General features: G+C 41.8%; 2 protein-coding genes across 2 annotated transcripts; both read right to left on the minus strand.

Moving 5' to 3' along the window:
* Window positions 1–438: 438 nt before the first annotated feature.
* Window positions 439–2,099, minus strand: LOC147891376 (uncharacterized). Its single transcript, XM_087389486.1, has one exon. The coding sequence runs from the start codon at window positions 1,996–1,998 to the stop codon at window positions 979–981; it is 1,020 nt and encodes a 339-aa protein (XP_087245612.1). The 5' UTR covers window positions 1,999–2,099; the 3' UTR covers window positions 439–978.
* A 7,343-nt stretch (window positions 2,100–9,442) lies between these two features.
* Window positions 9,443–13,918, minus strand: LOC147891377 (serine/threonine-protein kinase AFC2-like). Its single transcript, XM_087389485.1, has 12 exons — window positions 13,700–13,918; window positions 13,202–13,391; window positions 12,845–12,871; window positions 12,045–12,198; window positions 11,871–11,922; window positions 11,662–11,776; window positions 11,439–11,530; window positions 11,020–11,164; window positions 10,871–10,935; window positions 10,661–10,758; window positions 10,323–10,428; window positions 9,443–10,231 (listed from the first exon to the last, which is right to left on the minus strand). The coding sequence occupies exons 1-12, from the start codon at window positions 13,811–13,813 to the stop codon at window positions 10,094–10,096; spliced, it is 1,296 nt and encodes a 431-aa protein (XP_087245611.1). The 5' UTR covers window positions 13,814–13,918; the 3' UTR covers window positions 9,443–10,093.
* Window positions 13,919–14,271: the final 353 nt, after the last annotated feature.

Here is a 14,271-nt window from a genome sequence, read left to right on the forward strand (position 1 = left end):
CTGGCCAAATCGAATTTTTGAGGAAATCCCCCTTTTCGAGCATTTTTGCCCTTTTTCGAGCCTCCGAGCATCGGTTTTCAGTGTCTCCAGGGTCGATTTGAGGGTTTTGGCCTGCTCCGGATGCGTTAGCAATGTCAGAATCACCAAATTCGACACAGAAAATTATCTTTTGAAGATCACGTACATCAGACATAATAAAAGAATAAGAATTTTGAATATTACTTATTTCATATTTTTACATGTTTTTTGGTATTTTTCCAATGTTACGTTGGCTCTTCTGATTGGTCAAGAGCCTATTTTTCCAAACCCTAAAGGGCCCCAAAATGAGCTCCCTTTTTTCCTAATGTCTGACATGGGGTTGAGAAAGCGATTCCCCAAAAATAATGCAAGAAGTTTTTACAACTTTTCACTTTGATATATATGAAGTAGCTCCCTAAAAACACATCATTGCTTGATATACCATGAGTACTGAGCAATAAGTACATACACATTCAAGATATTGTCTATTTTATGAAGGTAAGGACATGGGCTTCAGCAAAAAAGGTGCAAATTTTATCCAGAAAACGTAATTTTAGTTTTTCTTAGGCTATTGAAAATTAGAGGCATTCAGCGCGTACGTTCGGGCGCGGAAATCTTATCAGGTGAAGGAGCACTCTTGCACAGATGCAGAAGCCAGATGAACGATCTAAAAATGTGACTCGCCGAGCTGTAGCAGACACCTATAAGTTCGCTTAATTGAATTGGCCAAAAATTACGTACCAGAGAAATGGCAAGGAAGAGCTGTCTTTGCGGTTTTTATCCTTTGTTGGCATGAAAGAATGCCCATGATCCTCTTCGAGGAGAAACAGGTTAACTTTTTTTCAGTCGGATGAATCGTTTGTGGCTTTTGTACTGCTTTGGCAAGCGCAACAGGTGTCAGGAAGGACAAGGTTGGAGCATCGGCCGGATCTGGAATCCAACCTCGATTCTAGAGAACTGTCATCGCAGCCTTCTCTTGCCCAAAGAAGTGGCGTTCAACGGCTCATTGAAATCTGGAAACACGCCGTAAAACCTCAGCTTCAGCGACTTGATTACAGATCTGAAGAGAGTGCGGTCGTCCTTCAGATACTTGTTGTATACGAAAACGCAGTACTTCTGTCGGCGTTCCACTTCCTCCTTAGGCAACGCTCGAAGCGCAGGCAATATCCGGCTTATCTCCGAAGTGGGGAATTGCAGCAGACATTGGTGCCATTGAATAATTGTATCGAAGGGTTTGACATAATTGTCACAAATGAGAACAGGTATAGCACCCCCGCTCAAAACCTCGATCATGCGGTATGACGATGGAGACCGTCCAGCAGGAGTTAGGCAAAATGTAGAGTTCATGAGATCTGCAAAATCGTATTTGGAGTATAATTCCTCATCTTCATCACAACCTTTACCATATTCCGGATTGTCCTTTCTGATGTGGTCGTTGGTCACCTGCTTGCAGGATACCACAACAATCGCATCCTTCCCGTTATGCATCCCTTTCAACGCCGGATCACTCCTGAAGCTACCGTCCGTTTCACCCAAGTATCTCAAACCTTTGAAAGTCACAAAATACTTTCTTTCGGAAGGCTTCAAGCTCTGGAGATGGCGCATGTGATGCTTACCCGGTAAGGGAATGGAAATGTCGAAACCAGCGCGGTATGTAGTCTCGTGCAGATCAGAGCTTAGGATAGAGGCATTTCCAATCGTATGAGGAGGTGGGCTCGTCAGTGACCACTTGTCTGCGAAGTTGACAATAACATGGTTCAGTCCCCCATTCCAATAAGGCAGTGTGTCGGGATGAGGTCTGTTATGGCCATCGAAATGCGATTTCTGGTTGACGATGAACAAGCAGGCCTTATTGGGGTCGGTTGTATGCCAAGGAGAGGATTGAAGCTCCTTGAAATACAAGAGTGGCTCGAGATCATAGGCGTAAAGGAGCAGCTCCGTCATGTTTTGACAGCGAGAGAAGTTGAAACAGGCATCCATGGTGCATAGGGGGAAGGTATTGGGCGAGTGCCAGTATTTTTGTGCGTGCCATTGCTGAGGGGCGGGCTGGACAATCTGCACTTGTTGTTGCACTACAACGGAGGGGCAGGGGGGGGAGGCAGCGTTGGAGGAGGAGTTAGAGCAGTTGCAAGGGAGAGTAGGGGGGGGAGGAGGAGGGAAGGACAGGGAGGAATCATTGGATGAGAGCTGATTGCAGGAGGGGTATTGGAAGAAGTGGGAGAAGGAGGAATGGACGGAGGAGGTGAAGAGCTGAACGAATTCCGAGTAAACGAGGAGGAGGAGGAGGCTTGCGAGGCAGACGCTACCAAGGAACTTGTACAAGGAGCTAAGACCTTTGACGTACATGATGGAGGAGTGGGCGTCGATCGGAGCGTTTAGTTTGCGTTGAGCTTCTTCACGAATCTCAAATCGTCAAAGTGGGATTGGAAATTTGGATGTGCATGTAAAGCGTGGTATCTGTTTTGCAGAGGTGCACGGAAAGCGTGGTATGTCTTCACGTTGCCCTACGACGATTCTTCTCCACGATTGCGCTCAACGTGCACCAACCAACATCTCCATACAGCCTATAGCTATATCATTGTTGATCACAGCGGTGCTCTTGGCATCCTCGCTCTCTCTCTCTCTCTCTCTCTCTCTCTCTCTCTCTCTGGCTTGCTGCTGCTGTAAAGCAATTCTCTGTCGCCCGTGCCTTGCTCCACTGCAACTCCAAGTTAATGTACCACATGCGAATCTCTCTCTCTCTCTCTCTCTGTTCTTGTCGTTCCTGCCCCTTATTAGAACTCCAAAGAACGGCATTCCCTCAAAGTTCTTTCATCATCGCAATCAAGCGCACCACTCCGAAAACCCAAATATCAAATAGTTAGCCCTGCTCTCTCTCTTTCTCTCTCCCTTGTGCAAAGAATGCTCGCTTCCTCTCCTGATTTTGCTCTTGTATCTCCGTCTTTGAAGAAAAGCGCGTCACACACGTTGTGTCGCTCGAGCTCGCCTGCCAGCCTAAGCGGTAGCAACTACTCCCTCTTGCAGTGCTGGGAACTCTCCATTCAACCTCTCATGCGCCCTCTGTCTCGAGCTCGCGTAGCTGTACATCTCTTCCCGACCTAAATCTAACAAAACAATAAAATCCCCACAAGCTAGAGGGCTCGGATTGGCGCGTCCATGTGCCCATGTCGGCGACAGTGAGCAAAGCGTGCGCTGAGGCCGTGCTCGATGGTGCGGAGAACGTGATCTGCATTTGTAAGCAATGGGCATGATCTATCTTGTTGTGGAGAAAAGTACGTGGGTCGGGCCCCTCCAATTTTGAGTTCTCAAAACTTTTATCGTTTCAATTTCCCTTTGAAATCGGGTTATGTAACACTTGTTACCCACGTACGTGCAACGTTCCTCATGCACTTCTTCCACTTTATCTCGTCCTCATAGCCCCCTATTAGATCATATATAATTTCCAAGCTTCCACCATTCATTATAGGTTATAGATAATTTCCACGATTCATTATAGATCATAGATAATGGGGCACTGACAGATTTCACGAACGTTTTCGTTCAGAAAATTGCCTCTAATTTTGGAGAATCTACAAAATTGAGAAAATATTGTTTAGAGGTGAAAATGAAAATGTTACAAGTTCATTGTATATATTTTTAAGGTTTTCCATGAACAGTGCTTCACACATAGCTTTTAGCTTTATGGATACAAGAAACCCACAACATTTAAACTACAAGTTTGGGGTTCAAATGTAACTAAAAATTTAAAAAATGTGTTGGTTTTCAAAAGCTCTTGTGTAAACTTAACATTTCGAAGCTGCAAGGTATGTAGTTTGTAATTGTTCTATGAGGGGTCCTTCTTTTATAGTAGAAGAGTCTAAAGTTGGATTTCTAAGAGGTAATAGGAAAACCTTGAGGGGATGATTTTATTTGATCTGCCTCATTATTGTCTTAGATGTGCATTAAAATTTTTCTTTTCCTCAACCAAAAACTCCATCAGCTTGTATCTGTGATGATTTTATTTGATCTACCTCATAATTGCCTTAGATGTGCAATAAATTATGCTTCTCCTCAACCAAAAACTTTGTCACCTTCTTAATCATTCCCTCCTCCTCCTCGACATTTCTCTCTTTGCTTTAGTTTTGATTTAGCTCCCCTTCAGATGACTAAATGACCTCCTGCCCCATATGCTCCAACAATATTGCTCGACTCTTTTAGGAGTGTTGGCTCTCTTTACCTTATTGCATGGTCCAATATTCGATGCATAAATTAAAAGCTATCTACCTCACGGATTTGCTATGGTGTCTGTGGTGTCAAGCTATCAATACAAGAAAACTTCCCATGACAGAAGTTCATGAAAAAATCCAACTTGTTGAAGTCATTGGGGAGAGCCTTAAAATTCAATAAAATATTTATTGGCGGTACTAGATTGGCTAGGAAACTTAATCCCCTCCCAAATTCATGAATTAACTTCCCAACCCTTACCTCGAGGAGGCGCATAGACAGAACATTGTTACATTTAAAATGGCAACATTCAAGGCATTTTCTCAAGAGATCCCCAAAAGCTTGAGGGGTTCACTAAAATATATGTGACTCAACTGAAGGTACAATTAAAATTCACTATTTCGGATGGAATTTTATAGAAATATAATTACATAAGGGTTTTATTTAATGGACTTTCGAAATAAGTTATATGTTTGTATGGAAAAAGGGACCTTTTTTTTTAAGTCACAATCATAGATAAGGGATTTATAATATACCCCTTGAACACACTTGATTTGGTTTAGTTTTATATACAATGAACCAGTCATACCAAAAAATAATTAGAAAACAAGCTGTTTGGAGTTTTTCTCATACCAAAAACTCCCTAAAACAGTTGAATTTAGGGGGCAAAGAGAGAGAGAGAGAGATGAGATATGAGATATGAGAGAGAGAGAGAGAGAGAGAGAGAGAGAGAGAGAGAGAGAGAGAGATTTGCATACAATAATTCAAAAATCCCATTTAAAACCTCACATTCTTTACATCAAGAATGATTGAGACTCCATTTAAGAAACAATTGAAAAGACCATAGTTTGAACAAGCCAATACAATCTTATTTTGCAGACTCTATGAATTTAATATGATTACAGTCAATATGATTCAATACTGAATTTTTCACACTATGAATTCAATTTGATTATAGAAGGTCTCCTATTGCAATCCAAGACCCTCAAGTTTCAACATCCACACTTCGAGTGCTTTGTGGTATATAAGTGCTTGAGCACTCCTCTTCCTTCCTATGTAAATCTACACCATTAGAATCGACTGCTCCAAATGATGACCTACTAGTTACAAACTACTTTCATCTTTCTAGACAAGGCATGCATGCAAGAGGTTGTGCAATGTTGGCATCAACCTTCTAGTTTCAAACTACTTTGAAAATATTTCATGTAGTCTGAACCTACACAGTGTAGTTTGAAATTGCTTCTTTGGATGGAAGGGGGCAATCCTTATCCACTAAGGTGTATATATTCTCCTTGTCTTCATTTCAACAGTAATGTATAACTAGTAATGATGTGTTGTTTACTCCCCTTTCTCCCATCTTCTAATATGGTGTTAGAGTTTATGGTGTTCCTTCATCTTATGTAAATTTCAAACCCTTTACTTGAGGCATTGTGGTTGCTTTATTTTGTTATTGTGTAGAGCTATTCTTCTCTATGTTCTAATTGAAGCAAAGCTATACATCTCTCCAACTATGTCATTTTGAGTGATAGCAATTTTGAGAAGAAGAGTGACATTGTGAGAGTTTCTATGAGAAATAGAAAGAAAAGAGAGTGATAGCATGTCCTTTGATTGATTTTGTGAAGAATTGCGAGTTCTTTATGAGTTGGTGAGAAGAAGAGTCAAATTGTGTGGGCAGGGGGGGGGGAGTGGGAGGGCATCGTGGAATGTCTTTCCAAGCAGATACTGCCATCATTTCATTAATTACATAGTTTTTCAACTTCTATCATTGCATTTTGACTCTACATATAAGGCCATTTGAATACTTACCCTAAGTCCATCCATGGTGATCCAAGGTCTTCTCAATTGCCTCAAAACTATTGGAGGCTCCTACAAACTTGTATGGCTTACTGAGCCCAAGAGAGGTCTATCCAAGCTCCAAGATTGAGGTCACATGAAGCTACAAAGGATAGATCTACACATATTAGACGAAGAAGAAGAGAGGCGTATTCAAGCTCAAGGATTGAGGTCGGATGAAGCTACAAAGGATAGATCTGCCCATAGAGTCTAGACTATTGTACCATTGAGCCACAATTGTTGCCCCGTTGTTTCACTATTGACTAGAGCTGTCTCTCCTCACCTTCTGAGCCATAGGTGCACTTTAATGCCTTGCCTAGCAATCTCTTCTCTTGGCCTCTATGCCCATAGTCTTGCCACTAGCACTACATTCTTGGCCACCAACCTTTCCATTGTGTTGCCAATGAACAACAATCCTTCTTTGGTCTGTACCTTTTGTTCCATGCTAAATCAAATAACTTCCAAGGATTCTTCCAACATTCATCAAGATAATAGGCCCCAGTGGCACAGCTCCATTTTTTGTGAATGATAAGAACGTCCATTGGTGGTACAAGTGTCATAATCTAAATAGCTTTAGTCAACTGGGGATGAAAACATGAAAGAGGACAACCCCTTGTTCAATTAGGGGGTACCAGGATAGTTTGTCTCATTCCCTAGCTTTACCTTGCATCTCAAGGAAAATGATTTAACAAAAGGAACAAGAAGGTTGAAGTACTCCATCACTTTTATCAAAGATCCAAGCTCCTCTTCCATAGGAATAACTAGAAAAAAGTACTTGGACCAAGCTCTTCCCTCTCAAAGATCCAAGCTCCTCTTCCTCAAAAACAACTAAAAAAGAATGCTTGGAACAAGAAAGTTGCTTCTTATCTCAATCCCAAAAACCCGAGCAAGCTTCAAACATCAAGTTAGCTAGCAACCGTTCTTCAAAAAATATATATCATTGTCTATCAAAGAACTAACAAAAAGCAATGGATCCCAAAAACCCGAGCATATTCAAACATCAAGTTTGCCAGAAACCGTTCTTCAAAAATAATATCATTTGGAGATGTTTTGATTGTAATCAATTGTACTCATGGTTGTTAAGTTCACATTGCATCAAATAAATTAAACACAATAGTTAAATTATAATCATTGTAGAGAGCCAAGATCAAATTTGTTCATATAAGGTCAAAATAGTTCATATAGACGATTCAAATCAAGGCCTTGTTGCTCACGGTGTAGTTTCACATTTCATGCATCCTATGTAAGTTGTAAGAGTACATTTTCCATACATCTAATAATATTCTTTAGAGCAAGAGACCAACAAATATCTTTGGAATCATCTACTCCATGGAAGGGTGGATTGTTTTGCCATGTAATTTAGCTTGACATCTTAAGCAAGGTGGAACGAACGAGGGGACTAACCCCCTTTTTGGTGGTGGGAGTTGTATTTAGGGTGGAGGGCTTCAAGACTTTAATATGTGCCTTTCTTTTGCCACTCTAATTCTCTCCCACAAGATTTTCTAAGTCAACAAGAGCTTAAGGGGGGGACAAGGGAGATCATGGTGGACTCAATCCTAAATAAAGGAAACTTACGTCACTTGAAAACCCTTGAACCCCCCTTGAACAGTTATCGTTGCCCCAAACTTGGCTACAAATTGATCTTTGAAATCGTGCTAGTCAAGTACTGAGCCACAAAATCATGTTCAAGTCTGGTCTTTAAGTGGTTGTGCTACATAAACCATCTTGTGCACATCTTTCACAATAGCCCTCACTACATACAAGTACTCGAGTTCCTTGAGATGCAACTCAAGGTGTCCTTCGGGTAACCATGGAAATCCAAAAAAGGGAATACCAAATCTCTTGGCACAGGTAGCATTGCCGCTGGAATAACCATTGGCACTACAAGCACAATGGAGGTAGCACCTGTAGGCAATATTGCTCTAGCTCCTCTAGAAATGGTAGCTTGTAATGAGTGAGGGGACTAATCCCTTTTTGGGTGGTGAGAGTTGCAATTGGGTCAAACTTTTTCCCACTCGAATTCTCTCCCACAAGGTTTGCTAAGTAAACAAAAGAGCTTGGGGGGAAAAAGGAGGCCGCCTCGATCGTGGTTGACTCCAAATAATGAAGGAAAGTTCTTTCACTTGAATGCAAAAGAATTTCCCTAATCAAATTTGTCTTTGGGGTCGAGGATCGAATTCCCCATCACTCCCCCATCACTCCTTCGATCACCTCCATGACTTTCTTGGTCCAAGGCTATGAATATAAGACGAGTTTGCCCACATGAATTGACTATTAATTATAATTTGACTCAAGCTTTGAAAGCTATCCAACAGCTTGGGGACCCTAACTAGTAGAGAACTGTCATTTGATTTGTGGCTTCTAGTGTAAACAAAATCATCACTATGCATGTTCAAGGCACTCTTTTCAACATGCTTGTCCAATCTACCTTGCATTTCTCCAAATTCACTATGCCAGATTCTATTGCTGTTTCTTCCTTATCCTGAAATTGTAATTGTTACAAGGACATTTCTATACTCGTGGATTTCTAGAACAGTTGGGATTAGTTTGTTAGGGACTTGCATGCTTCAAGCCCAATTGAGATTTGCCAAAATCCTCAAAAATTACTATTGCTGCAATTGAGAATTGCCTCTCTTATCAATCTGAGATCTGCAATTTGATCTAGAGATTTTTACATCATAGCAAGTTTTGGCACTTCTTAATAAAAAAATTTCATTATTTTAGCACCATTCTACCTAAGAAAAAAAGGTACCTTCCAAGCAGCACTATAGTTACGCTTCTGTAAAAGAGTCCCTCATTTTCTTGCTGAGTGGCCCCCTTCCATTTTGGTTCTCTCTCTCTCTCTCTCACACCCCACTTTTGTAAAAGAGTCCCACATTTTCTTGCTTAGTGTCCCCCTTCCATTTTGGTTTAATATCTCTCTCTCTCTCTCTCTCTCACACACACACACACACACACACACACACACACACATCGCAAATTATTCGGACTTTCATATGCATGGACTTCCATCACAAGTGCTGCAAATTAATCATCCAAACATCTTGACAATTGTTTTCCTTTGACATAACCAACTTGAAGGCGGTGCTCCCGGATACTTGTACTCACTTGGCTGTGATAATGAATAATCACAAGCTTGTGTCTGTTTCAATGTCTAGAGTGTAAAATCTATCTTTTGTCTGAGTTTAGACATCGTTGAAAGATTTAGAGTCTAGAAGACTGTTGGCTTGATTTAGACAAAATTGGTTTGGTTTTAAATTACATTCTAATTGTTCAAGGGCAGATGAGTAGTTAGATCCAAGATTCTGGAATACTATTCAAAAACCAACATTATTGGACTATTAGAAACTGCCACTGACTAGCTCTGCCAAGGGGTTATTATTCTTTTTTATATTCAATCACAGCTATTTTCAATTTCTATGCGATAGTTAAATATTTCTATGGAGACACGCTTTGCAATAAAGTACAACTCCAATAATGATCAATATGACCAAGCAAACCCCCGACAAATGCCTATGCTACTGCCCACTCCACGTGATAATCAAGTCTCAGCAGATCAGAATATCAGCACTTCATCTCGGGAAGAGCAAGCCTTATCTTTCTACTGCAAGATCAGAAACGGACAATAATGGCTGTCAAAAAAATTGCCTTGCAACAATAGCACATGTGTAAGGAGTGCAGGTCTTGAAAACCGTAATTCCAGCACCTTCTGATTTAAGATTTACTACAGCTGCAATTGAAATGATTGCACTTGGTACATGTTTGTAAGAATCTGTGAATCTGTACAAAGGGGAAACCACCACCAGGTTTTAGAACTCCCTGAGACAAAATCTTCACCTGTCCAGTCGGACAAAATGCCCACAACCATGAAAGCTCTTCATTCTTTAATACACCCCATGGCCTCAATTGTCTTCTGCATACGCAGAAAACATTGCATTAAGTTTCAAAGAATTCCCCTGGCAGACACGTACCCGCTGGAGTGGTATTTTAGTGTACAAGTGGCCAAAGCAGACCTTGCATAAATATTCTCTAATTTACATTATCTGTGATCATTAAAAAATGGATGTCTCAAGGCCTCTTTGGCTGTCAGACGCTCAGAAGGATCGAATTTTAGAAGCCCTTGAAGCAAATCGGTTAAAGCTCCAGCCGAATGATCTACATATTGCATTATGAGATTCTGCAAGACAGTCGATACTAGTTATCTTGAATGCTGCTCAAGAGAGCAACAAACCACAGAAAAACAAGAGAGTCCATATCTGAAGTCTTACACGCAGACGGGGCAATCTTCTCACAGCCCTTATGCTCTCTCTCGAGGTAGCACCCTCCGGCCAGTCCAGTTCCCTCCGATGTCTGAAGTACTTTTCAGCCCTTCGACTACAGACACAGTAAAGCACCAACATTCTTGCATCAGAACGACAGGCCTATCATCACAGGTGAAAGCTCGGTCTTTGGATCATAAAATGTCTTATGCATACTGAGGCAGCAAACCCAACGAGCGGGGATTTCACATACATGCCTTGCGATTTATTAACTGGAAGACACACCAGATGACAACAAAATTGGCACCAGGAACAGAAGATCACAAGCAGAAAATTGGGGGACTTACTCGACCCTCTTTAACATATGTTGAGGAATAGGCCCTAACACCCGCTCCATCATTGCAAGATGCTCCAGATTTTCATGTGTTTGAAAGAGAGCCTCACCCTGCAACATTACACGTGCACATCGAGGCAAAAAAAGATTGTGATGAGCAAAGTAACAAAAATGAAATCTAGTGTTTCCAGATAATACTATTGAGTAATGTGTAATGTATTACCGAGCACAATTCCACAAGAATGCATCCAATGCTCCACATGTCACAAGGATAACTCCATCCAAGACCTGTTAAGAACACCAGAACAGGGTATCATTAAAAGCTTCTCGGCAAGCATAATACTGAATACCCTTTCCAACAGCGTAACTCACCAAGTATAACTTCAGGAGCCCTGTAGTGCCTTGTTGAGACGATTGAACAATGGTGTCTACTTTCAAAGGTTGCACTGCCAAAATCAATAAGCTTGATCTCGCTAGATTTGGGCAAGCGTGTGAAATGTTTTCCTGGCTGTGCACACTTGAGTAAAAACAAGGACTAGCTAAGTCAATTTTTATTACCAATAAAACATTACAGAAGACTTACATTGTACAACATAGTGCATAGTCCCAAAAGAATCAAAGCAAATTACAAATTCAACAATTATCAATATAGACAAGGAAACAATTCCAAGGTTCTGTTTCTGCTTTGCTACCTGCAGCCACTTTTGTTAATTAAAGAGCATTTACAGGACTTGTAAAAGGCCAATTCACAAATAGAGCAAGGACGAATTAAGGGTAAATTGTCATCATACCTTGTAATCAGGTAGCTTGATGTAATCTGAGGAGACGAGCAGAATGTTTTCAGGCTTAAGATCTGTGTGTATCAGAGTAAGCTCATGCATATCTACAAGCACAGTGACAATTGTTGGCAGCCTACATTACAAAAACTATTCCCATGCAATAGACAAAAAATACTAGACGAAGTAGCACAAATAGAAGAAGTAGCACAAAGATACCAAAAAGAGAAAGACATACATGCAACTGACTCCAAAAGCTGGCGGCCAAAATCACGAACTAGATCAACATGAAAGGGCCTGTAACTATTTTTACGTAGAAAATCATACAAGCTTGGCCCAAGCCTCTCACAAACCTGATGCATCACAAGACAACCCAATTGTTAATTTACTGCAAAAGAACACAATCCCAAAACCTATCAAACGAGGGCTTGACATATTCCATCTTACAATGCATATGTGACTTCGATAGTCAAACCAACATTTCAGCCGAACACAGCCCCTGCTTTTGCCATAACATACACAAAAAGCTTGTGTGAGTACAAAGAAGCTTTAATTACATGAAGAGGATATACAAGGTGAGTTAACACAGACTGTCTCACAACATAAATGCGGTAGACAGACCGTGAGCCAGTTTTGTCGTGCTTGGCAAGCACACGCAGCACATCTATTTCAATCATAGCAGCATCACGATACTTCTGAACATTTCGAATGACTTTAATAGCTACATATTCCTGCTCCTCACGATCCCAACATTCCAATACTCTGCCAAATGTCCCTGCAGGACTCCACAGTAATCATTTCATCCCTGGGATAGAATTTGATGTACCATACTATCACTTGCAATGCAGATCTTACAAGTCAGCCAGTCAAACGTTATTTAGGTATCCCAGTTAAGCGAACCCTTGCGCCTACTGTTCTGAACAGTTGCAAACATTACTTAGGTATCCCAGTTAAGAACTCTTGCACCTACTGTTCTGAACAGTTGCCCTTTGAATATGATTGCAAGGCGCTCAGTAATTTCAATCATTTAATAAAAAACACTAATAAATTAGAAGAGGTTATACTTGTGTAGAAGACTCGAATCATGCAACACCACTACAACACCTGGGAAATTCCAGGCCTATCCTTGTCACTTACTCCATGAATTAACTGAATCTAAAGCCCTCACTCTCATGAAACAAACCAAACTGCTCTCCTCTAGCTATGAGGACAAGAACAAAGCAGCCCAAGAAAACACGAGTCCAAACCAAGATTATTAACCAGCCAATGAAGCAAACTCCAAGAGTGTCTTTTAAATTAATGCCCAATTTCTCTGTCAGCGCAGATAATGTAGAAATTTATGTATTCCATTCAAAGAAATTTGACCGAAGGAACAAAGGAGGGAACAGATGGCCTTGAGTCTAAAACAGAAAGTAGCGTACCTTCCCCCATCTTGCTGAGAATTTTGTCTGCAGGAGCCATGTACAAAAGACACAACAACGAGAATTCAAGGTCAGAGAATGAAACTTGTGATGCTCTAGTGCACGCACACTTTCAATGCAAAACGGAAGCAACACCAGACAGAGACCCTATGCTTTCCAAAAAACTTCCAATGGTATAACTCGACGGACAATGGAACATTTTCGTCGATACATCGAGCAAACCAAGGAAAAGCTTAAATCTTAAGCCAACAAAATCACTTATCGTTACAACGTTAACCCACAAAACACTGCAGGATAAAGAATTCAAATCAGCTACCGACATCATGCCGAACTACTAGGATTAGCAAGTGGCATTACAGCGAGACGTAATATTTTCTCCAAGCTCAAATATGTAGTGCCCATCTTTGTCATCGTCCCGCCAAGGAGGGGATTGACCCCGGGCAGCTCCATTCATATAGGGATAGAGGGGAGCAGGGCCTGACCCTGCTCCAGCAGCATCGCCCCCCCTTTCATGCTCGTTCTGCCCACTATAGGCAACAGGCTGGGCCTACACACAGCCGGCGATCCACGTCCCACCGTCAAACATATTCTTTTATGTTATCACCCTTGAAACTTTTAACCACTAAAACCCTAGCCATTGTCCCACTCAAAGCCTTTTTCTATATTCCCTCCCGAGGCCACGGTAGCCTCGATTAAAATGACTTGGTCGACCAAACCTTGCCGTGAGAAAGTCTTTCCTGCTAGGGCTAGCCAAGCTAACTGCAGACGGACCAAACGCGACAAATCTGCCCCTGATCCTGCGAGAGAAGAGCCAAACAAAAATTAAAAAGACGAGAGAGGCTGCAAGGAACCAACCTCGTCCCGTCTAACAACCGATTCATCGAGGAAGACTCTGGAACGCTTCTCAGGCCGCCGGTCGAAGTCAGCCAAGGCAGCCATAGAGGGGGAGAGGAGGGGGGGGAAGGGCATACAGCGAGGAGGGGGGAGCGAGGGCTGGAAGAAGGGGGCAAAATGGGAGAGGAAAGGCGGTAAATCACACGAAGCAGCACAAAGTAGATCAACAACAAGACGCGGATGGGTCAAAACCTCAGGTGCTCAAGCGCCACAGAACGTGTGCACTCTGTGTGTGTGGGGTTGCGCGCGTGTGCCAAGCCCTAACTTTCCCTCCCACACGTACCGGATGCTCTTTACCATTCCCTTCAGAGTTTCGAGTACCCTCCAACCACCTACTTTGGCCACAAAATTTGTAGGGTGTTGCCATGTTGCTTCTCGTGGCCAACCGAACTTCAATACACATTATGGCAAGGCACCCCAAGTAAGGTCAAGTCTGGCGTTCACAAAGCACAAAGACGAAAACAGATTGACCCCATTAAACTATCGAGGGATGTTAGAAATTCTGACGACTTCGTCCTTTGTTAACATCAAGA

The sequence above is a fragment of the Dipteris shenzhenensis genome, chromosome 18 (assembly GCF_047967505.1).
Source record: "Dipteris shenzhenensis isolate YYH24624 ecotype China chromosome 18, Dip_SZ_1.0, whole genome shotgun sequence".
In the NCBI taxonomy this organism is placed as follows: Eukaryota; Viridiplantae; Streptophyta; class Polypodiopsida; order Gleicheniales; family Dipteridaceae; genus Dipteris; species Dipteris shenzhenensis.

Bases quoted from the DNA above. Each gene is read 5' to 3' on its own strand.
- LOC147891376 (XM_087389486.1), bottom strand. From the start codon at position 1,998: ATGGATGCCTGTTTCAACTTCTCTCGCTGTCAAAACATGACGGAGCTG.
- LOC147891377 (XM_087389485.1), bottom strand. From the start codon at position 13,813: ATGCCCTTCCCCCCCCTCCTCTCCCCCTCTATGGCTGCCTTGGCTGAC. The intron at 13,392-13,699 runs GTTGGTTCCTTG...GGCTGTGTGTAG, and splicing joins CGGTTGTTAGACGGGACGAG to GCCCAGCCTGTTGCCTATAG. The intron at 11,531-11,661 runs GTATGTCTTTCT...CTGTGCTTGTAG, and splicing joins GCTTTTGGAGTCAGTTGCAT to ATATGCATGAGCTTACTCTG.